At 31.1% G+C, this 25180-nt stretch overlaps 1 protein-coding gene across 4 annotated transcripts in view; it reads right to left on the bottom strand.

Annotated features, from left to right (window-relative positions):
- Positions 1-25180, bottom strand: part of LOC114333243 (plexin-A4) — a 933823-nt gene that overhangs the window by 142239 nt on the left and 766404 nt on the right. For all 4 annotated transcript variants that reach the window (XM_050663388.1, XM_050663391.1, XM_050663390.1 and 1 more), the window contains one exon: positions 24053-24215. In XM_050663388.1, the coding sequence (XP_050519345.1) occupies positions 24053-24215 (163 nt within the window). The remainder of the gene's footprint in view (positions 1-24052; positions 24216-25180) is intronic.

The following is a 25180-nucleotide window of genomic DNA, read 5'->3' as shown; positions in this document are numbered from 1 at the left end:
TTTTTCGAATAATCCTTCGAGTTTGAATTTTTTCTCGTAACTAAAAAAAAGCGTTTCTTAAAAATGTTTTTTTCTTATTTTACTTTTTAGTCTTACACTTTTCAAACATCAAAATATATCAAAAATTTCCACCTCATGCATGATACCTAATGTTGGTTCACATATCGCACGTCCAGTGACACACTGGCTTATCAACGAAGATATTAATGTGTTGCTGTGGCCAGCACAATCCCCCGACTTGAATCCCATAGAGCAGCGGTTCTCAATCTGTGGTACATGTACCACTGGTGGTACATATCAGTATTTCAGGTGGTACACAAAACGCAAAAACAGCCAAAATCAGCAACACTATTATAGTTAATTGGATCACCTAACTAGATAGGTATTTCAGTTAGGTGGTACTAAAAATAATAAAAAGTATTTGATGGTACATGACTCAAGAAGATTGAGAAGCGCTGCCATAGAGCATGTATGGGACATGCTACATGCTTCAACGTAGAATTATTACTCTACATATCGGTAACGTATACACGCCGTTTCGTTTCCGACAACGTCTGATAGAAGAATGGACAAACGTACCTTAACAAAATCCATAAGGAAAAATTTCCTGTAGCTAGCTGTATACCATTAATTACGAAAATTGAAGAAAAGGATCTTCTATGTAAGAAGTATATTTATTTGAAAACCCCAATAAAGGGCCACATTAAAAAACAGAACGTTTTGGCTCTAAAGAGAGCATCATCAGTGTTCTAAGCAAGCTCTACATGCTAAGCCACCAAAAATGGGTTTTAACCTATGTATTTTTGGTGGCTTAGCATGTAGAGCTTGCTTAGAACACTGATGATGCTCTCTTTAGAGCGAAAATAAATAGTAAATGAGTTTTCAAATAAATATACCTCTTACACAGAAGATCTTTTTCTTCAATTTTTGTACCTTAACAAGGTATCGACAATCTCATTTTGTCAATGAACGACATATACAGGGTGTCCAGAAACTTTACCGACAAACGAAGACAGGAGATTACTCAGATAATTTTAAGATATCTTAACCCGATTCACCTAGTCCGAAAATACTTCCTAAGGGAGCTAGAACTCTTTGAAGATGGCGTCTTGTAATTAGTTTTTCTTAAATACCTCCAGAACGCTTCAATTTAAAAACGAAAATCGGTACGTATATTTATCTTCCAGAGATAAATCGATTCCATCCATTACCAATTTCCAGTACCGATCATAGCCGTCCGTTTTGGGTAGGGCAACGGTTATTTTATCACATAACTTTTTTGTCTTTAACTTTTAAGTATTTTTTACACTGGATTATTAAATTGTGAGGTATTCTAGTACTAAAAGGTACTCTTGCTTCAAGTCGGTAGGACACACGGTTTTCTAGAAAAATCAATTTGAAAAGTTTTCGTTTTTTGAATTTGAATAAAAATTGAAAAAAATTTAAAAAAAAAGTGTGTATTTTACCAATTTAAAGCAAGAGTAACTTTTAGTATGTAATAGAATATCTCATAACTTAATAATCTCGAGTCAAAAATGCTTAAAAATTAAAGACAAAAATGTTATGCGATAAAATAACCGTTAACCTACCCAAAACGGACGCATATGACCCTTACTAGAAATTCGCAATTAATGAAATCGATTCATCTATGAAATATAAATAAACGTACCAGTTTTCGGATTTCTAAATAGTTTTTTTTATTTTTTTTTTTTAATTCAAAAAAGGAAAAAATTTCAAATCGATTTTTCTAGAAAACGGTGTATCCTATCGACCTAAAACAAGAGTACCTTTTAGTTAGGTAGAATACCTCACAATTTAATAATCCAGAGTCAAAAATGCTTAAAAATTAAAGATAAAAAAGTTATGCGATAAAATAACTGTTGCTCTACCCAAAACGGACGCCTATGACTTGTACTAGAAATTTGCAATGCATGGAGTCGATTTTAGAAAATAAATATGTGTACCAATTTTTGTTTTTCTCAATAGAAGCGTTCTTGAGTTATTTAAAAAAAAACTAATTACAAGACGCCATCTTCAAAGAGCTCTAGCTCCCTTAGGAAGCATTTTCGGACTAGGTGAATTGAGTTAAAATATCTTAAAATTATCTGAGGAATCTCCTGTCTTCGTTTGTAGGTAGAGTTTCTGGACACCCTGTATGTAGAGCCTTAATAAATCAGGGTGCACGCGATACTTTGTATTCATTTTGTTTTTTCTTATTACGACCATATTTTTTGATGACCTATTTTTCTTTTAAATTGTATTTCTCGATATTTTTGACATTTCAACAAATTGTGGTTGTATATTCTTCTTCTTTTGGTGCCTATTCGTTTGGAATATTATCGATCATTCTGGCTATAATTATTTTATTAACTGATGCTTAAAATAGATTAATTATTGTTATGGAGAACTATTTCCTCAGGTATTCGGTCCACTGGTGTATTCTTGATAAGCAGTTGGGCATCTCTAATTTTATTTTTGCTGATGATCATAAATTTAGTTTTTGATATACATATTTACTTGTAGTCCAAATCTTTCATTTACTTCATTAATTTGTTCATTAGTTGCTGTAAACTGTTCAAACTGTCTGCAAAAATAACGGTGTCGTCTGCATAGTGGATGTTGTTTAGATGTTCTAAATTTAGGAGTATTCCACTTTCGCAATTTTCGAAGGCTTCACTAAATATTTCCTCTAGATATAGGTAAATAATATAGGTGAAAGTACACATCCTTGTCTAACGCCTTTCGCGAGAATTGTTCGCGAGATTGTCTAACGCGAGATTTGTTCTTACTCTTAATGTAGTGTTGTATATTAAATACTACTTAACACTATCAATCGATTATTATTTATAGCCCGATCAAGGAACGCAAAATTTTACGAAAATCTCAAAAAAACTAAAGGAAGGATGAAAATTTGGGAATAGGTAGTTGAAATTGTCTATTATTATATAAGAAAAAGTTTACAATTCTACATCCCCTCCATTTGACAAAAATTGGAAAATACGGGGTGAAAAATTTTTCCTCGGGGGTGAAAAAATATACGTTCAAAATAAGTCCGGAATTGTATAAAATGACTAATTCTAAGTAACTTTTGTTCTATAGAGTTTTTTTACTAAGTCAATACTTTTCGAGTTATTTGCGAGTGAATGTGTGTTCATTTTTAACCAAAAAAAAAAAAATGTTTTTGCACGGTTTTTCGGAGATAACTCAAGTAAGTATTTTAGCGAAAAAATATTCTTAGTAAAAATATAGCTTATAAAAAATTGAAAAAAATGGTGTATGCGTGAGGTCTGCAGACCCAGTAGAAGCAGAGTTGCAGCTAATGAAATGTAGGTTCTTCTTCGTCAAATTCCAAATCTAATATTTCAATGTGAAATAACCAAAAAACGGAGCACTTTTCGGGGAAAATTCATTACAACTTTTTTAAAGTGTTTAAAAAAAGGTTTATTTTTGTTTTTTTGAAAAAACTTCTAACATTAAAAGTAAGTGAGCTACGCTTAAAATATTGTTGGTCCCTTTTATTTTTTGATAAAAAAATGGCGAAAATCGCCCCTTAATTAGCTTCTCAAATAAAATTAATCATTGCCGCTTTACAAGTGACTTTACTTATGTATTGTTTATTTTATCTATAAGTTTCATTGGTTCAAAGTGCTCAGTTTTGAAAAAAATTGGGCTTAAAATAAAACATTTTTTTTAATTTTGAAAAAAATCGTAATTGTTTATGGAATTAACTTAAAAACAATTAGGAATACCAAAAATCTCAAAGAGTAATAAAATGTACGTTTTGCTTTTCTGAATATTTTTGATTTTTTGTTTTCTTGTTAGACAAAAATTGGTTATGGCTGTTCAAAATTTGCCTAAACTCGTGATTAGTTACTCGTTCAAGCCATTTTAACTACAGCTTTTTCAAAACGAAGCACTTTGAACCGATGAAACTTACAGATCATATAAATAATACATAGACAAAGTAACTTGTGAAGTGGTAATGTTAAAATTTATATGTGATGCTAATTAGGGGGTGATTTTCGCCATTTTTTTACCAAAAAATAAAACAGACCAACAATATTTTGAGCGTAATTCACTTACTTTTAATATTACAATTTTTTTAAAAACAAAAATAAACCTTTTTTTAAACACTTTAAAAAAGTTAAAATGAATTTTACCCTAAAAGTGCTCCGTTTTTGGATTATTTCACATTGAAATATTCGATTTGGAATTTGACGAAGAAGAACCTTCTTTTCATTAGCTGCAACTCTGGTTCTACTGGGTCTACAGACTTCATGTATACACCATTTTTTTCAATTTTTTATGGGCTATATTTTTGCTAAGAATATTTTTTTCGCTAAAATACTTACATACTTTTTGAGTTATCTCCGAAAAACCGTCCAAAAACATGTTTTATTTTGTTAGACATGAACATATTCACTCGCAAATAACTCGAAAAGTATTGACTTAGTGAAAAAACTCTATAGAAGAAAAGTTGTTTAGAATTAGTCATTTTATTCAATTCCGGTCTTATTTTGAATGTATTTTTTTTTCATCTTCGAGAGGAGGATATTCCCTCTCCATTTTTGTAAAATGGAGGGGATGTAGAATTGTAAGCTTTTTCTTATATAATAATAGACAATTTCAACTACCTATTCCCAAATTTTCATCCTTTCTTTATTTTTTTTTGGGTTGATCGGGCTATTATTCAAAACAATTAAAGAAGAAATTGCGTCTCTTTTTAAAAATATCCCTAGACTTTTCCGATGTGTGTATATAAAAACAACGTTTCCATGATTGAAAGTAGACAGACATATAAAGAAATATCAAATATTCTTCTTACTTCGGAGCATGACAGCAAATCAATTTCAAATCTCTAGAACTAATCGGCGGTGAAACTTATAGGAGGAAAACGTGGAAATTTGATTTAAATTTGCATTTATTTTTTAACGCGATCATTTGAGGTCAAAAGGAGGCAAAACCAAATACGAACTATTCAACAACTCAAAAATTTTTTAATTTTCCCATTGCCAAAACGCATTTTTAGGCGAATCTATTGCGATGGGGAAAATGCTTCAGAAAAATGGGAATTTTTTGTTGTTACTACCATATTATGTCCCTAATGTTTTTTTACTGCGGGTGAAGATATACATACTATACTCTTGACAAGAAATTTGGGGAGGGTGACTCATAAATGCATCATGATATACAAATTGTACGAGGTGCAAATCAAATATGCCGTTTACTAATAAGAAAATCAACATAATATCGGTTCATATTTTGATAGTTCTCGATACATTTTAAGGGGAAGGATGTATGGTTTAAAAATTTTGAGAATTTTCGGTTTTTTGATTAACTTCAATATTCAAGAATTGCCGTGAATTGGAGGGAATCTAAGATGAATTTTTTAAGGGGGAGGGGTATGGTTTGAAAATTTTGAAATTAAATGTACATAACATCAAGAATACTCTGTGGAAATTTCAGGTTGATCGGAGCCAAATTACCGGAAATACAGCATGTTGAATATCTCTACCTTCGATTCGCTTTGCAGCAGCTTCGCGCCAGCGCGCTTGAGCGCAGTGCGAAACGTTTAACAGCTGTTCTCCTTCTCTTCGTCCTCTTTTGTAGATTACTTCGCGATTCAAAAACATATTCAGGTGTGCATCACTTTACGATATGGCAGACAAAAAAGAAATTGAAAATAAAAATTGTCAAAACTTTAAACGCGTTTTTCTCAAAACTTAACTTTTGTTTTAAATACTTCCACACAATTTATTACAAGTTGATGTCACTACAGCTGTTTCGGCAGAGTGCCTTTCTCAAGTGATGTATTTTACTGAGTGTCTGTACTTTAAAGTCTTTGTATGAATAGGTTGAGGATTGAGGAGCTGTTTGTCTCAAGTTGGTCATTTAGAATTATAACTGTATTTTTTAATTTATTAAATTTCATAGATTCTAATATAAAGATAACTTTAAGGCCTTTATTCTGAATATGAAGAATTTGAAACTGTTCATTGTCAGAGATATTATGATCTAGAAGGTGAAGTGTGTATGTAGAATCTGCTTTTCCATTATTGAAAGCCCTTTTGTGTTCTGCTATACGTTTGTCACAGGTTCTATCAGTTTGACTGATGCATAGGCGCCGCATACACACGGGCAGAGGGGGCCGTGCCCCCCTAGCTTCTCGGGAAAAAACAAAAATTAAATTTTTATTACATAAACGTATTTTTGTCAAAAAATTATTGGATAATTTTGAGAGATAAATTGGAAACAACATATTTATTATTAAAAAAATTCACATATTGGGTAATTAATAGTTTAACAGAAAATCTGTGTGTCTGCGACAGCGGTCTATATGGAACGTGCATAATTATACACATTTCGCACAGTCACGGTATGCTATTAACGAAGACATTGAAAGAGATTAGAAACGTGGGAACATAATATATACTGTAATCGACACCCAAAATTACAAATTAAATGAATCATTTATAATGCTGCAAAGAAAATCATATCAGCAATAAATCCGATCTCCGACCGATAATCACTAATGAGCTATTTGTCTTTAAGAACTGGCACTATAAAGATAAAGTGTAAAATCTGTGAAGTGATTATATTTGTTTTCTATATTAAGTTTTGAGTTTTGTGTATATACACCGAATAGAACCATCTTCAAAAGCAGAAATAAATTCATATTGAAAAATAATTTTTAAAATTGACTGAACATCGTCAAATTTTAGTTTGCAAAAGTATTTTTTTTAGTAAGTAGATTATTTTAAGTGTACATTATGATGAACAGAACAATTTTATTTAAATGAAAAACAGGTGATCCTTTATGACGAATGAATGTTATATACAGGGTGTCCCAAAAGTAGCGGAAAGGTCGAATAATTCGCGAAATGAACATCGGATCGAAAAACTGAAAAATATGTGTTGAATATTTCTCAAAAATATATGCGATGACACTAAACAAGTCCACCTCTTCAATCCCTGGGTGTGGAGCGGGGGTTAACTTTAAAATCTTAAATGGAACCCCTAATTTTTGTTGCAGATTTGGATTTTCCTTGTAAAAATAAGCAAATTTTATTCAAGGCATTTTGCGAATTGTGGATAGAGAGCGCTATAATCGGAAAAAAACGATACATCGTGATACCATAGCAAAATTATAGAAACGGTCTAATATCTCGAGAAATATACTTCCAAATGAAAAACTAAAAAACACGTGTTTAATATTTTTCAAAAATCTATAGAGTGACACCAAACAGGATTTTTCATTCCACACTCTGGAGGTGGGGGTGAGAGTTAACTTTAAAATATTAAATAGGAACTCCCGTTTTTATTGCAGATTGAGTTTCCTCCTCAAAAAATAAGTAACATTTATTCGAAACTTTTTTTAGAATTGTTGACGGATGGCGCTATAATCGGAAAATGCGATTTATTTGCGCCATCTATCAACGATTCTAAAAATGTTTGGAATATATGTGACTTATTTTTCATAAGGATTCTAAATCTGCAAAAATAAAGGACGCTCCTTTTTAAAAATTTTAAAGTAAAAACTTGGTTCGACACATACTCATGGTTAGTCTACTCGCCAAAGTTAAAGGCAGGGCTTTGCAAGCATTGTATTCTTTTCAAACGAAAGAGAGGCGCAACTTTTGTGGTACCCATGACATTTCCATTTAAAAACTTGGTCTAGTATTTAAATGTATGAATAATGTCTCACAACAGGATTCAAACTATGTCTTTTAGGTGGTTTAAACTACAGTAGACTCCCTCTAAAACGAGAACTGAAATGGTGGACTAATTATCTCGTTATAAGCGGATCTCGTTATATCAAACAACAATAATATGATGCCTTGTTTTGATGCCTCTTACGTAGTTTATTAGGTGTCGATGGTCAACCTGAACAGTAAACAATGAGACTTCGCCGTCATAAATTGTAAATTTCCTATAATATTCAATATCGGTCGATAAACAGGCAGAAGTTTATTACAGGTGGCCGAGTTTATTACAGCACTGGCCTCGATAATAAGACAGATGTTGGGCATTTCTATGTACAGACAGTTGGGGCATTTATTTATTTATGACCATTACCACGCTAAAAACAGGTAAAGACACGTATTCTTCGATTTCAATTTTCCTCGTTGTAACCAAATATGCCTCGTCATAGAGCGTTATAGTTCAATAGGAATTTCATGGGACACCTAATGTACCTCGTTATAAGCGAAACCTCGTTATATCCGTGTCTGTTATAGAGAGAGTCTGCTGTATATATTGTCATCCGAAATAAACAAAATGTAATGTGCAACATCTTCAGGTTTTGCCCCCCCCTAAAAATTTTTATATGGGCGCCCTTGGACTGATGTAAGTTTTTGGACATTCACATGTCAGTTTGTATACACCATTTTATTGTTCGTAATGTATTTATTTCGTTGTTTGTTCTGAAAGCTGGTATTATTTCTTGCCGGTTAATGGTCGAATCCATTACTCAGACATTATCACACACAAATTTATTGTTTAATAGTATATTATTCAACGAGCATGTAATGATGGCTATTACTCACGATGATGAAGTTTGCGACACGAGCCGTAGGCGAGTGTCGTAATTCATCAGAGTGAGTAATAGCCATTACATGCGAGTAGAATACTATACTTTTTCTACGACCTTTATTTATTTTAATTAGTAAAAAATTTAATTATCAACTACTCGAGATTTAAATTATAATAATTTACAAAAATACCTAAATGCTATTTACCCCTAGTACGTGGCTGAATAATTGGTTGCATACTATTACCAAATTCTTATTTATTGTAAAAATACAACTAGAAATAGTAAATATAAATTCTATAAGTTATATTCGTTTTCGAAAAATTATAAGCTTAAATTGTATCTACTGTCAGTGAATTTAATAAATAGGAAATGGCTGTTGTCGGTGGACGTAGTTCATATATACATACATAGTTATGATGTATATTTACATTTAACTATATATAATACAATAATATAACTACTTATACATAATATGTTATAACATATTTAACACAATATAATTTGAAAAATAAACACAATATTAGTTATAAATTCCAATTAACATAAACAAAATGCGCTAATGTCACTGTCACTAAAATAAATGATAAACGTCAAAATTTTTAGTAAACAAGATATAAACGTAAAAAATATACTGACATCGTTACAGTTAAAATTCCTTTAAAAATTGTTGTAAGTTAATTATTGATATAAATTACAATAATTATTGTATTACATAAACAAGTTTAAGTAATTTTATTTGCAGTTTATATACGATTAATATTAAAAGTGACATGCGTCACTTGAATCTAACTTCAGCCCGTGAGTAATGACCCGTGAGTAACTTCAGCCCTTGAGTAATGAATTATTACTCACGGGTACAGTAATAGGTGCTATTATCTATGAAAAAATAGCGAATAATGAGCATGTTATTAAACGTTCGTAGAAAAAACAAATATTTTACATTATTTTTGAATAATAATAGGTTTGTTCGTAGAACGATCAGCAACCGTTGCCAACCGTCAGACGCAAGCGCGTTCGTAGTCTACGAACTCAAACTGTTAACTGCGCAGCGCTAACTGTTAACTGCGCATGCGTCTGATGGTTGGCAACGGTTGCTGATCGATTGGATCGTACTACGAACAAACCTAATGCATCCCGCATATTTCTAATTGAGCTATAGTTAACTAATTTGTTTTGTTTGAAAAAACTTTTATTGAAAACTTTCAAATAAATCGAAAGACTGGCAATTTACATTACTTATGTTTAGTGAGCTCACAATGTTATTGCAATTTTTTTAAAAGAGCTTCCAACAATCCCTTTTCTGTTTCCGCCTTGGGCGAAGAGGAGATATAAAGAAAATGCCTACCTACTACGAACCATTACATGTTTATGTTTATGTTTATGTTTATGGCTGAGCCCTGATGATAATTAAAAAACCGAAACAGTTTTCAAATGTTTCATCCTTTTCGCTATATTTTAGAATACAAAAGTTACTCTGGATTAATGAACATTTCTAAATCCGGCGTTATTGTTTAACCAACTTTGTAAACCTGAAATAACTTGTTAGTTATGTTGTATCAGTGAAGCTAACTTTATAATTACACATTTATGAAACTGCTCTTTTTTCACTACTACTGAAATTATTTTGTTAAAGTTTTAGCTATAGAGAATTATATACTTGTTTAAAGAGTAAACATAAAATTTTCTAATTAAAACTTTAGCAATGCTCTGGAAGTGTTTTAATACTTTTAAGCCATAATAAATGCACTATAACTGAACAATCAGAAACTATTTATAGTTTGTCACTTGGGGTGTTCAGAAAAAACCAAAGTTTAAAAACGTTGATATAACCGGCTGTTTTCTGGTCATGGGTAACCTATAAACACTCAATTTCAAATTTCAGCCCAAAACGTTAACCCTAACACTTGTCCCAAGGACTCCCAAAAAATTTTTTTGGGTTTTTCAAAAAAATTTAATTATTTTTAATCTATAACTTTTTGCAAGAAAACAAACAAGTAAACTTATTTTTAAATTTTATTTTGACATAGGTATGTTTAAAAAATCATAGACCATGATAACAAGTTTAATATGGAGATTAAAATATAATAAATATTACCCATTTTTCACGTTTATTGGTCTTTCTCAAGATATCTTGAGTACCTAACTGAAAATTATTCTCGTTAAAAAACAACACATTTTTCTAACTAATTATACATCTGTTGTTACAAATTAATTTAAATGGAAAATAGTAACTACATGAGTAAAAGTTTGTTTAAATATTAATCAAAGTTGCCTTTCTGAAATCGGTAAAACACTTTCTGTGGGTTTCAACTACTTGTATTACCACACTTTGCTTGCGTTTTTTATCTTTTTTGAGGGGCAATGAAATGGCTGAAATGAAAAAAGCAAGCAAAGTGTGTTACAAGTAGTTAAAAATCACAGAAAGTGTTTTACCGATTTCAGAAAGGCAACTTTTATTAACCTTTAAACCATTGTTTCACAACCTTTTTGTGCAATGTCCCACCTTAGCAATTTCAAAAATGTTTATGCCCCCCTTGTAACATACTTAGAAGATTAAATGAAAGGTTTTAGGAAAAAATCACTAGGAAATTGTTAACGAAACAGTTAAGTAAATTTTCAAAACATATAATGAAAAACTCAAATTCACATTCCAAACAAGTATTAACATATAAGTTAAGTCAAAAATTTTTTAAACGTTTTTTTTCCCTAAAATTATTTCTTTTGGATGGAACAAACTGTTTTTAGGTTTTTTGGATCATTCCAAACAGAAAAGGTCTTTAGTGACTTTTCTCTAAAGTTGATAGTTTTTGACATATAAGCGATTAAAAATTGAAAAATTGCGAAATCGGCCATTTTTAACCCTCAAAAACTATGTGAAAAACTGAAAATTTGAATGTTGCCAAGGTAGGTAGATATTCTTTAAACATCGATTGATGAAATCCCGAAGAGTTTTTTGCAATACAACATTCAAAACTCCTTTGTTTTTTAATTGCCAATCAAGCGTGCGCGACACTATTTTCCACCGTTGCATGTGTAGTATACAGTATGGTGCAAATGAAAGGAATAAATTCGTTATTTCGTAAACCGGTGACTTTAAGGAAAAATCCCAAAACAGGTCGGTTTTTATTTTTAAGTTATGATATTGTGGCATATTTAGTATACTAGTGACGTCATCTATCTGGGCGTGATGACGTCATCGATGATTTTTTTAAATGATAATACGGGTCGTGTGCTGGCTCATTTGAAAGGTTCTTCAATTCTCTATTCAGTAATATAAACATGTACATAATTATTTATACAGGGTGTCCAAAAACTTTTAATTAAATTAAATAATTTTACAAATTGACAAAAAAATTAAATTATTGGACACCCTGTATAAATAATTATGTAAATGTTTATATTACTGAATAGATAATTGACGAACCTTTCAAATGAGCTAGCACACGAACCCTATTCTCATTTAAAAAAATCATCGATTATGTCATCACGCCCAGATGGATGACGTCACTAGTATACCATATATGTCACAATATCATAATTTAAAAATAAAAATCGACCTGTTTCGGGATTTTTCCTTAAAGTCGCCGGTTTACGAAATAACGAATTTATTCCTTTCATTTGCACCATACTGCATACACATGCAACGGTGGAAAATAGTGTCGCGCACGCTTGATTAGCAATTAAAAAACAAAGGAGTTTTGAATGTTGTATTGCAAAAAACTCTTCGGGATTTCATCAATCGATGTTTAAAGAATATCTACCTACCTTGGCAACATTCAAATTTTCAGTTTTTTACATGGTTTTGAGGGTTAAAAATGGCCGATTTCGCGATTTTTCAATTTTTAATCGCTTATATGTCAAAAACTATCAACTTTAGAGAAAAGTCACTAAAGACCTTTTCTGTTTGGAGTGATCCAAAAAAACCTAAAAAAAACTTGTTCCATGCAAAAAAAATAATTTCAGGAAAAAAAACAAAAAAAAAAACGTTTAAAAAATTTTTGACTAACTTTTGGTCCTGGCAACATGCAAATTTGTTAAAAGGGGTCCTTTTTGAGTAAGATTGTGCAAAAAATCCGAATTATAATATTTTTCCTATCGGATGCGCAGTGGCTTTCTGGACTAATAGATTTTTTTATATTAATTTGTTCTTTTAATTTAGTGAGATCCTTGCTCTTGATTCTTAATGCACAGAGATTTTATATTAGGTTGGTTCCAATTTGGTTAGTTTCGGTCTCAAGAGCCAACATTGTGGTATATTCAGCCGATTTCTTTTTTACCAGTAAATCATTTACATCACTAAATCTACATTCAGCTAAATATGAAGATGAAAAGGATAGCTATTAAAAGGATTGTTACTGAGTGGCGTAGGTTTTAAATTTTTGTCATCTTTTTCAAGAACCGTTTGAAGAAATGCTGATATTGACGTTTTTATTAAATTTTCTCCTATAGTATGTTTTTTTTCTTGTTTTAGCGATGAATAAAGATATTTGATAACTCGCCTAAAGAGTAAATATAGACTTAAAGGTAAATAGAGACTTTAATGTTTTTCACAGAAATCTAGCATTGCATTTAAATGGCCCATATCGTAAGGGTTAAAGTCATGTCGAGCCCATATTCGAATTGTCCCCCTTAACAATAAAATTGCCCCCTGTGGGGCGTGGGCCCCACGTTGGGAAACACTGCTTTAAATAAACTTTACTGATGTAGTTACTATTCTCCATTTAAATTAATTATTTGTAATTATATATTTGTATATTCCTTCATATTCAGATGTATTAGAAAAATGTGTTGTTTTTTTAACTAGAATAATTATTTTAATAGTTAGGTACTCAAGATAAGGCATCTTGAGAAATATCAATAAACGTGAAGAATGGGTCATATTTATAATTTTTTAATTCCCATATTAAACTCATTTCTCTTGAATATTTCCTTATTTAGAAAAATATTCTTCTTCTTTAAGTGCCTTCTCCCAATCGGAGGTTGGATATCATCATTACTATCTTTACTCTATCTACCGATGCTCTGAAGAGTTATATATAACTGCCTTTAAACCAGTCCCTTAAATTCAACCAGGACACTCTCCTTCTTCCTATACTCCTTTCTTTTATCTTTCCCTGTATTATCACTCTTTGGGAGTTCATATCGATGTCCCCTCATTGCATGTCCTAGATATTGTAACTTTCTTATTTTTATTGTGTTTATGATTTCGTATTATTTGCCCATTTCTCGCAATACTTCCGTGTTAGTTTTCTTCTGTGTCCATGTTATTCTTAGCATCCTCCTTTAACACCACATTTCAAAGGACTGTAGCTTATTTATATGCTCTTGCTTCAATGTCCAGCTTTCAAGTCCATATTGCAGTATCGAAAACACAGCATCTCAGAGCTCTTACTCTCAGTTTTTACTGAGTCAGTTCTTACAGAAAAAGATTACTGATAATAAATACCGTCGTCCTAATCTGTAAACTGCGTAACTCCATAATTCCCTGAAAATGAGTTATTACTGCCATCTGTTTCAAATTATCGTTTAAAAAAGGACGCACGTGCACATTTTTGCCACATGAGTAAATAGCGACCTCTTCGTATACATACACCGTATCTCCGATGCCGCCAAATTTAGTACGAAAAATACGTAACTCCCTAGTTTGTCATACCACACAACTGACCTATCACTGTTTTGAAAGTGATATTTTCAAGAAAAAGATGGTTTTAAGTAATATTAAATACTTATTAAACAATATACAAATGTTAGTGATATGTGTATCTATAAAATATTTCCGCTTTACCATCCTATCTTTTAAAATGAGAGATAAGTAGTTTTCGCGTTAGTCATATTTAGAGATTAGTTTTTTGTGTCTCCTGTAGAATTTGGATAAATGGAGTTACGCAGTTTAAAGATTAGGTCGACGTTACGTATAGGTAAAATTTTGAAATTTGAAAAAAAAAGTAAAACTGTAAAGTCGTAAAAGTAGTCAAACTGTAAAGTCGTAAAAGTAAATTATCTGATACACAATTTCCTTATATGTACTTTACACTTCTAACAAAATTTACGATTTTTAGTTAAAAACTTGTTTCTTTTTCAAACTTGCATCTTTCGTGATTTTTGAGACACACCAACTCCATACTAAACAACGTATCCTGCTGTAATTGTTTTCTTTCTACGAAATTTGTGACACTAAATTTCTTGTTCTGTCAACTACTGGTCATTAGACCCAGATTCTTGAAGACCAATTAACGTCTTATAAATTGATTGTACTCTTCGTAGCTTCAACAAACTCCCCATCACTTAACTGTCGATGAAGCCAAGTCATTATAGTCGTGCAGATAGTGCTGTTTCACATTATAAGAATTTTGAACGTGCAAGGGTTTTCTCGTGCGATAGTTTTGACGCACCTATCCTTTTCACACAATAAGAATTGAGTCGCACGAAGATATTTTGCTGTGTTGTTTGGTATATTATTTTTATTTACACGTTGTGGCTGAGGTAGGTACATGATACGATGTCGGATATGTATCATTACGATGTATTATTACAAATGGGTATTTTTTGTCCATACTTTTGTCCTAATATAATGTAATACGTATTTAATTTATTTGCAATTTCTATTTTGTCAGTTATTATTTCGTATGTTTTTAATTAAAAGCCTTAATTTGTTTTTATAATCTTTGTTCTACTAAGTTCTTTGTGGGATCTTGGATTAGCTCATCTAATTAGCTCATACAATATATGTAATAAACTATTCTAAATGCGAAGTAAGCCACAATTGAACTAAAAAAATGATTTTATTAACGTTTCGACATCCGATTTGGGCGTCGAAACGTTAGATGTCGAAACGTTAATAAAATTATTTTTTTAGTTACATTGTGGCTTATTTCCCATTTAAACTAGTTTATTATAAAAATTCCACAAGGAAACAGCTTCAGAACAACATTACAATCTATGTTTCTCATGTACAGAATTTAAAAGAACCTCTGTCATCCATTCATTTTTAAATGTTGTTCCCCTCGTTTTAAATGTTGTTTTTAGATAATTTCACACAAGACGTGACCGCCGCCCTCCTCCAGTTTTCACCGAGTTGTTTACCCTATAAAACTAAATATAATTTCGTAGAATAAAAGGTATATTTTATATTAAGCGAAATCAAATTATAGCGTTGTGTTTACTTTATCGTCGAAGAAAGAGAAATAAGAGGAACCGAATTCATTGGGTCCATCTTATTAACGGTTATTTCATATTATAAGATTTTTGAACGTGCGAGGATTTGTCGTGCCGTAGTTTTGTCGCACTTGTCCTTTTCACACAATAAGAATTGAGTCGCACGAAGATATTTTGCTGTGCTGTTTGGTATATTATTTTTATTTACACTTTGTGGCTGAGGTAAGTACATGATACGATGTCGGGTATGTATCATTACGATGTATCATTACAAATGGGTATTTTTTGTCCATACTTTTGTCCTAATGTACTGTAATGCGTATTTAATTCATTTGCAATTTCTATTTTGTCAGTTATTATTTCTTACGTTTTTAATTAAAAGCCTTAATTTGTTTTTATAATCGTTGTTCTACTACTAAGTTATTTGTGGGATCTTAGATTAGCTCATCTAATTAGCTCATACAATCTATGCAATAAACTATTCTAAATGGGAAATAAGCCACAATTGAAGTAAAAAAATGATTTTATTAACGTGTCGACATTCGATTTGGGCGTCGAAACGTTAATAAAATTATTTTTTTTAGTTAAATTGTGGCTTATTTCCCATTTAGACTAGTTTATTATAAAAATTCCACAAGGGAACAGCTTCAGAATTTCAGAACAACATTACAATCTATGTTTTTCATGTACAGAATTTAATATATGTCATCCATTCATTTTTAAATGTTGTTTCCCTCGTTTTAAATGTTGTTTTTAGATCATTTCACACAAGACGTGACCGCCGCCCTACTCCGGTTTTAAACGAGTTGTTTACCCTATAAAACTAAATATAATTTCGTAGAATAAAAGGTATATCTTATATGGAGCGAAATCAAATTACAGCGTTGTGTTTACTTTATCGTCGAAGGAAGAGAAATAGGAGGAACCGAATTCATTGGGTCCATCCTATTAATACAAAAAGATATGATTTATACTTATATTTTTATATTCACACCCTCTATACTCAACGTTAATTGCAACTATGTAAAATAAAGTTTATTATAATATACTTATCAGTTTTAATTACTATTGTTAGCAGTAACATATAATTAATTTTGCTGTACTTATAAAATGTGTTTTTTTCTTTATCACCTAATTCGTCAAATTAATTAATTCAAATTAATTCGTGCACTGTTAAGTGCACGGCATACACCATTCCAAGCATTTCTCGTCAAGTTTCTATCTTTATATATTTCTATTGTTTTGTCCCAATGAACAGGTCTCGCTTCAATTAATGTTATCAATATTTCACTATCAATCTGAAATATCATAATATAAAATATATGCACCTACTTTAAACAGCCACAAAGTGTAAATGAAAATAATGTACCAAACAACCAAAGAAACTACCTTCGTGCGACTGAACGACAGTATCATATGAAAGGATGTATTAAGTTCCCTATGCTACTGGGTGCGTAAAGACGGCACAGCTGCGGCTGCCGTCTGTTGTTGTAAGCGAGGGACGACATAAACACGGCAACTTTACCGAACGTTTCAACACCATCTAGTGAGAAAGGCTCCATATGATTACATGCGCCACCCTTGGAATGTCGTCGTGCGTTCTAACCCTCGCACGTTTAAATTTTTATAATGTGAAACAGCACATACATTATACATCGTTGGATAAAAATAAAGTGTATACAGGGTGTTTCATTGGGAAAGTAACATACGTTAACTGTAGAAAGAGGACACTTAGGCGGTCTCAAAAATACCATACTTAACGACGTTCTACACCTTCGGCAAAGAATTAAGGATTTGCATGAAATTTTAGTATGTTATAGTTTACTTCAAAAAACTAAGACTTGATTTTTTTAAAATTGTTTTACCGTGCCGTTTAATTACTATTAAGGGTCAAAGTTCAGTTTTAACATGGGCTCTTATGGGAATTCTTAAAAAGTTAATAACTTTTAACCCAAATTTACGATTTTTAATTATTTGTGCTTAAATTAAAGGTTTTTTGGTAAGGAATAACATATTAAAAAATGAGGATTGTTTACCGTACCATTTATTTTTAATTTATTTATTATAATTAATTCCATAATTTATTCCGTAATTTCCGTAATTTACTATAATTTATTTTTATAAAGTATTCAATACTGAAACATATGATTTGAGTATTCTGCTATAAATGCATTGTTACCAACTTTCGCTTGCATATAAGTTTCCCCCCTTTCCTCTCACAGGCATACCCCGCAACGAAGGTGTAGAACGTCGTTAATGGGTCTTACTCCATTAATAACAGAGATACTGGGTGTTTTATCTATTTTGCCATTTTCTTATTTGGTTTATAACTTTTTAACCACACCGTATATTTATTTTATATTTGGTACGCAAATATCCTTTAAGGTGTACAATAAATTAATTTATTTACAAATGTAAAAAATCCAGGCCCGGATTAAAAAATATTAGAAAAATTTTCCGACCCAAAAACAACACCCAGTACGTTAAATTTTTTAAAATGCATTTTTTAATTGAAAAGGCGATGAAAAACTAAATTTAGTGGTATACTTTGAATTTTCGGCAAAATGATTTTTCTGGTCAAATTTTGAATTTGAATTCTGAAATTATGTGAATTGCGAGAGCTCTAAGTAGAAAAAAAATTAAATACAACTTACAACTTGTTAACCGCACTGTATATTTATTTTATATTTAACACGCGAATATTCTTTTAGGTGTCCAATCAATTATTTTATTTACAATTATAAAAAATCCAGGTCTGGATTAAAAAATATTGTAAAAATGTTCCGACCCCAAAAAACACACTGTATATTAAATTTATTTAAAATGGATTTTTTAGTTGAAAAGAGGATGAAAAACTAAATTTAGTGGTATACTTTGAATTTTCGGCAAAATGATTTTTCTGATAAAATTTTGAATTTGAATTAAAATGCGACTTAATTTTAATTAATACCATTATTTAATCTAATTCGTAAAATGTTAAAACACTTCAGTGTTTTTTTATTATCTGTGACAAATAGTTTATGGCGAATATTCATCTTTAAATAATGAATAAATAATAAAGAGTCAATAAAGAATACATCACTTTAATCAACAAAGTATCTAAAAATTATAACAAAACAGAGAAAATGTGCAGCATAACTATTCAAAACTAAAGTACTTATTCAAAATTACCACCATCAAAAAATATTGTTATGTGTCAAAATGTTAATATTTTACCAATTTAGATCAAATAATGGTATTAATTAAAATTAAATCATATTTTAATTTTTTTTTTACTTTGAGCTTCGCAATTCACATAATTTCAAAATTCAAATTCAAAATTTTACCAGAAAAATTATTTTGCCGAAAATTCAAAATATACCATTAAATTTAGTTTTCAGCCTCTTTTCAAGTGCAAAATCAATTTTAAAAAAATTTAATATACAGGGTGTATTTTTTGGGTCGGAACATTTATACAATATTTTTTAATCCGGACCTGGATTTTTTTATTTGTAAATAAATTAATTGATTGGACACCTAAAAGAATATTCGCGTGTTAAATATAAAATGAATATACCGTGCGGTTGACAAGTTGTAAGCTGTATTTCAATTTTTTTCTACTTAGAGCTCTCGGAATTCACATAATTTCAGAATTTAAATTCAAAATTTGACCAGAAAAATCATTTTGCCAAAAATTCAAAGTATACCACTAAATCATTTTTTTCTATTTTCATCTAATGGATTTTTCATCCTCTTTTCAACTGAAAAATCCATTTTAAAAAAATTTAACGTACAGGGTGTTGTTTTTGGGTTGTAAAATTTTTCCAATTTTTTTTAATCCGGACCTGAATTTTTTACAATTGTAAATAATATAATTTATTGTACACCTTAAACGATATTTGCGTGCCAAATATAAAATAAATATACAGTGTGGTTAAAAAGTTATGAACCAATTAAGAACATGGCAAAATAGATAAAACACTCAGTATCTTTGTTATTAATGGAGTAAGACCCATTAAGTATGGTAGTTAACGTATGTTACTTTCCCAATGAAACACCCTGTATACAGAATGACTGGACGTATAATACAGAACTTGATAATACTTTTTTTTATTGGAAAATCAGAAAAGCTAAGCCATTGAAAACTTTTTATCTGCAAAAAAATATTACTACAAGTGTTGGAAAGTTTTGAGATATGGTAACACCGGTCTAGAAACTTCACTATGTGTTAAGAAGGTTTAGTCATTTACATTCTTTTCGGCGTCTTAAAATTTTGGAAGAAATAGGATGGGGAAACATCGATACTTCGACTGTAAACAGCTGTCATCTGCTTTACCGTGAGATTGGGGCATTTTTAGGAATTGTTCTACAATAGTGGTTTCGCAATCGCCACGGAATAATAAAATTGTAGAAGCTGGCAGTTTCAGGTTTGGGTGTCTATATTATTTATTATTTACAAGGTACATAAAATTGGCATTTAAAAATATTTAGTACATATTATGTTTATATGTTTTACTTTTACTAAAGTAAAACATGATCGACTCATAGAAATTCTAAAAAATAAAAAACTTAGATGAAAGAGATTTAAGACTAATAACACAATCAGCGAGCAATAGTAAGAATTGAAAAAGAAACATCTGAAGAAATGGAAATAAAGAGAGGAGTCAGGCAAGGCTGCATACTATCACCTCTATTATTTAACGCTTATTCTGAAGAGGTAATACGAGAAACTCTGGAAGATATAACAGTCGGCATAAGAGTAAATGTAGCCTTAGTTAACAACATCAGATATGCAGATAATACAGTAATAATATTATAGTTTACAAGACCTGGAAAGACTAATGAGTAAAATAGTAAGGTGTAGTAGGGAGTACGGACTCTCTCTCAATATCAAAAAGACGAAGTTTATGAAAATTAGTAAAAACAACCATAATACTATCGAAATATTGATAGTAGAAGGCCACCAGATCGAAAGAGTAAAAAAGTACACTTACCTAGGAATACTTATAACAGAAAATAATGACTACACTGCAGAAATCGAAGTCAAAATCGAAAAAGCACGTTCTAATTTTATGAAAATGAAAAAGGTCGTATGTAGCAAAGATTTAACATTAGCTCTTAAAGTACGCCTAACAAAATGTTACGTATACAGTGTACTATACTATGGAGTGGAATCATGGACGTTAAATGTAGAGACAATGAGACGACTTAACGCCTTTGAAATGTGGATCTATAGAAGAATTATGAGGGTTTCCTGGGGGTAGATAGAGTCACAAACAATGAAGTACTGAGAAGAATAGGTAAAGAGAAGGAAGTTGAACTTACAATTAAAGAAAGAAAGCCACAGTATCTCGGACATGTGATGCGGAACGAAAAGTATGGCATCCTGCGACTCATAATGCAAGGAAAGATAGCAGAAGAAGCATCGGAAGAAGACGAATTTCATGGCTGAAGAACCTGCGAGAATGGTTTGGATGCAACTCAAAACAACTATTTAGAGCTACTGGCTCAAAAATTAAAATAGCTATGATGATTGCCAACCTCCGTAGCGGAAATGGCACCTGAAGAAGAAGATGTTTATATGGGACTGAGCCACAATAGGGAACTTACACATAAAAATATTTTTGCATAAAATTGTTAATTTATGTTTAAAAATGTTATATTCAAAATATTACGTCTTAACAATGAATGGTGTACGTACAACAACTGATCAAAGTTCCGCGCCCAAAATTTCCGTTTCAAACAACTTCAAGAGTGCTAGCTGGGGTCTGACGTCACCAACCACAGTGTTCTCGTTCGCCCGTTAGGTGAGCTATTGCATTGAATGCATTTGCCATTGCTAGCTGTGTGTGTCGAATAACTGTGTTGTTTGCTCGGTGTTTATATTATTGTATTTAGTGTATAATATACTTTATCAAAATTGAAAACAAATCTGCCTAATATAAGTACTATATAGTGCCGGAATACCAAAGCACAACTGTCAGAATATCCAAAAAACATTTTTTTACTCTACTAGCAGAACCAAAAACGTCGATTAAAATGGCTAAAGGCAGGCATGCGAGATAAAAAGGATATTTCACAAAGTAACAAAGGTCTTTATTTCTGTGAGGATCATTTCGATGTGAGTATTTATCTAATTAGGTACAGCTGGTTCCAAAAAAAACTGATACGACTCTTAAAACGTATTTTGTATAAAATTGAGCAGTGTATTTTGAAGGATAAATACTTATTATTTACATGCTGTCACTGTCACTGCCAAATCTTAAAATTTGTCAGATAACTTATTCTGTTTAACCTCAAAAAATGGCTGTTTGTTTGTTTATTTTATCATTTGTCTGTCATAATAAATATAATATAATGTCAGGCCAATCATACACTGCTCAAAATAATAAAATCTTACTAAGAGTTGTAACAGTTTTTTTAGGAACCAGCTGTACCTAATAAGACATTTTCTATTTCAAGAAAAAATATTAGTTGCCGTTTCATGAAATGTGCCTACTTAAACTTGTTTATTGGTTACAGTTGGAACAAGACATGGATAACTATATATAATTCAAGATTATGGGTAGTCCCAAAATTATTAAGTCAGATGTTGTCCCGCACATATTTGATTGTCAACTAGATAGAAAACGAGCTTTTTCTCAGCCTGTGAGGGAAGCAGCCCTTAAAAGGGTTAAACGACAACTTCTTGAAGATGCCGCTTCTACATCTAAGTCTGTTCTAGTCTAGAGGACAATGATGATAAGATACAGTGTGATCCTAATTTCACAAACTTAGTTCAATCAGGATCTGAATTAAACCAACCAGCTTTACCTCAACAACGGTATCTCAATAAAGGTATTCAGTGTAAATTTCAAAGGAGTGTTACAGTCGAGTTGTCACCATTGCAAATACATAATAAAGATGCAGGAACTTCACCTATAAAAGACTTGAAACATTATTTGAAGATACACAAAGTGAATCAGGAAGTTCTGTATTTGAAGATAATAGTGAATATAGTGATAGTGATGACTATTGGTACAATGAAAGTGATTTTTTATCTTGTGATGAAGATGCTGAAGAAGAGGAAGCAAAACAATTTTAAAGTTTGTCTCTGAATTGTACAGTGATGAAGTCTCAATACAGACCTAGCTTGTATACGTTTCATTTTATACGTTTTAGTTAATGGAAATAAAACACAAACAATGCATATATTTTTAACTCTAAAAAAGATAAGAACAGGACACACATTTATGTCTCTTGGAGATTATTTCGCCATAAGCGAAAGAAATGCTTCGAGAATATTTGCAAAATCTTTTCCATTAATTAGTAATATTTAAGATCTTGTATTTTTAATCCCCAAGTTAGTTCAATTAAATTAAACTTACCCTTAGCATTTCAATTATTAAAGACGATTAAAATGTACTATACAATCCCCAGAATAACCTAATCGCTTTGTTTTGAAAAACCCTCATGAGTAATAGTACTTATGCGTTTTAAACCCTTTAGAAAAGTAGCAACTTCTAAAGATTTATAAATTTCACTTTGAAACTATACAATTGATTGTAGAACTATACAAGAATATAAATACTACCTGGTAATTTCCAATTAAATGCGATTAAAATGTAATATACAATTCCCGTAATACTCTAATCGTGTTGTTTTCGACTCCTAGCCCGGTTGACCGTGGTCCGTGACGTCAGACCAATAGAAGCACGTTCAAGCGCCTCCTAAGAAATTTGAATTTCATAGCATTTTCAAAGCCTCGTAATTAACGTATGGGTTAAAAATATTTGTTTTTTTTTGCATGCAAGCGTTTTAAGATCAAGTTACCTTATTTTTTTTAATATAATTTTAATATTTAAAAATTTATGCAAGTTCCCTATTGTTAAATTTGTAATTAAAAGTACATTTCTTAATTAACTACTGTTTATCGTTTCGATTTCCACTCCGGAAATCGTTCTCAAAATGAAAAAGAAATTAAATTTGAAAATTCTGGGAAAATTTCATAAACTGATCCTTTTAGGTCTGTACCTTTCAATCAAATAAAGACATTGCATACTGCGCATAGCTCATTACTTAGCCCTGTCTCACTCCACGTTTAATTGGAACAGCTTTGGGAATCTGATATTTTTCTATCTAGAATATTTAATAGAGTAATATGTTTGACACAGTCAAATGCTTTGATGTAGTGTAATATTTGAAGCATAGGTATACTTATTTACGATGATCTTGGCACTTTTGCAGCAGGACTGACAGCGCAAATGAAGCATCTCTGGTTCATAAACCTTCTCGAAAGCCCATCTGTATTCGATTATGTAGAACTTTTAGAAACCACTTTAATAATTGACTCATTATTCTTTGGAATTTTTATATAAAAAAAAGTAAACAAAAATGAAAACTTACGTTGTCCAGGTGGAATAGAGGGCAAAGCGTCGGTTCTTGGTGTTGTGCAGTTTACTCCTGAACCTTTTCTTGTGGCGTTTGTAATTAAAGTCTTATCGAGAGCGGTGAAGGCACATAGAAAATGCCCCTGAAGAGTTGGTAAGTTATCGATCACTAGGTCGAGCTGTAAAAAACATGTATTTTGTAAATAAACATTTATATCTTCAACGAAATGATTATTTATACTAGGTAGTTTTACTGCTAACTGAGTATGCGGGACCATTTTTCGTTGGAATTTTACCGCGCTGGACCGCCGAGAAGTGAGATGCAACTTTTAGTCCCCACCATCAAAAACTTTATTTTTCGATTTTATTTTTTTTTTGGTGGGATGCAATCAATTTTAAAATTTAAAAAAATTCACACGCATAGCTAAGGCTTTTATAAAACACTTCTATTTTTTATAGACCTGTAGGTTGAGTGTAAATAACCTCAAAAAAATTTAAAAATTTTTTTTTTTTGGAAAAAAGTATATAACTTTTTTTTGGGGATAGCTGCAGATCTAATTTTTTCTTAGTCTTGTGTATTTTATCAAACACTATATTTCTAATTTTTTTCAGATTTTTCTGTAACGCTGCTCACCTTAAAAAATCCAAAAAACTGTTTTTTAAGTGGGTTTTGGGGGGTTTAAACGTGTTTTTCTGATTTTTAAATATTCTAAAGGACTCAATTACTTCAAGTTACATATAACCTATAAAAACAAAATTTGATATATTATGAAGTCTATAAAATGGGGAAAATCCCCCAAAACCCCCCAAAAAACATTTTTCGGATTTTTGAAGGTGAGGAGCCTTACGGAAAAATCTGAAAAAAATTAAAAATATAGTGTTTGATAAAACACACAAGATTCAAGAAAAAATTAGACCTGCAGCTATTCCCCAAAAAAAGTTATACGCTTTTTTGAAAAAAAAATTTCTTTTAATTTTTTGAGGTTATGTACACTCTACCTATATGTCTATAAAAAATAGGCATGTTTTATAAAAGCCTCAGCTATGCGTGTGAATTTTTTGAAATTTTAAAATTGATTGCATCCCACCAAAAAAAATAAAAACGAAAAATGAAGTTATTGATGGTGGGGTCAGGGGGAAGGGG

This window comes from Diabrotica virgifera, chromosome 10, assembly GCF_917563875.1.
Source record: "Diabrotica virgifera virgifera chromosome 10, PGI_DIABVI_V3a".
In the NCBI taxonomy this organism is placed as follows: domain Eukaryota; kingdom Metazoa; phylum Arthropoda; class Insecta; order Coleoptera; family Chrysomelidae; genus Diabrotica; species Diabrotica virgifera.
The sequence above is the reverse complement of the archived record's forward strand: the minus strand, read 5'-3'. Positions and strand labels throughout refer to the sequence as shown.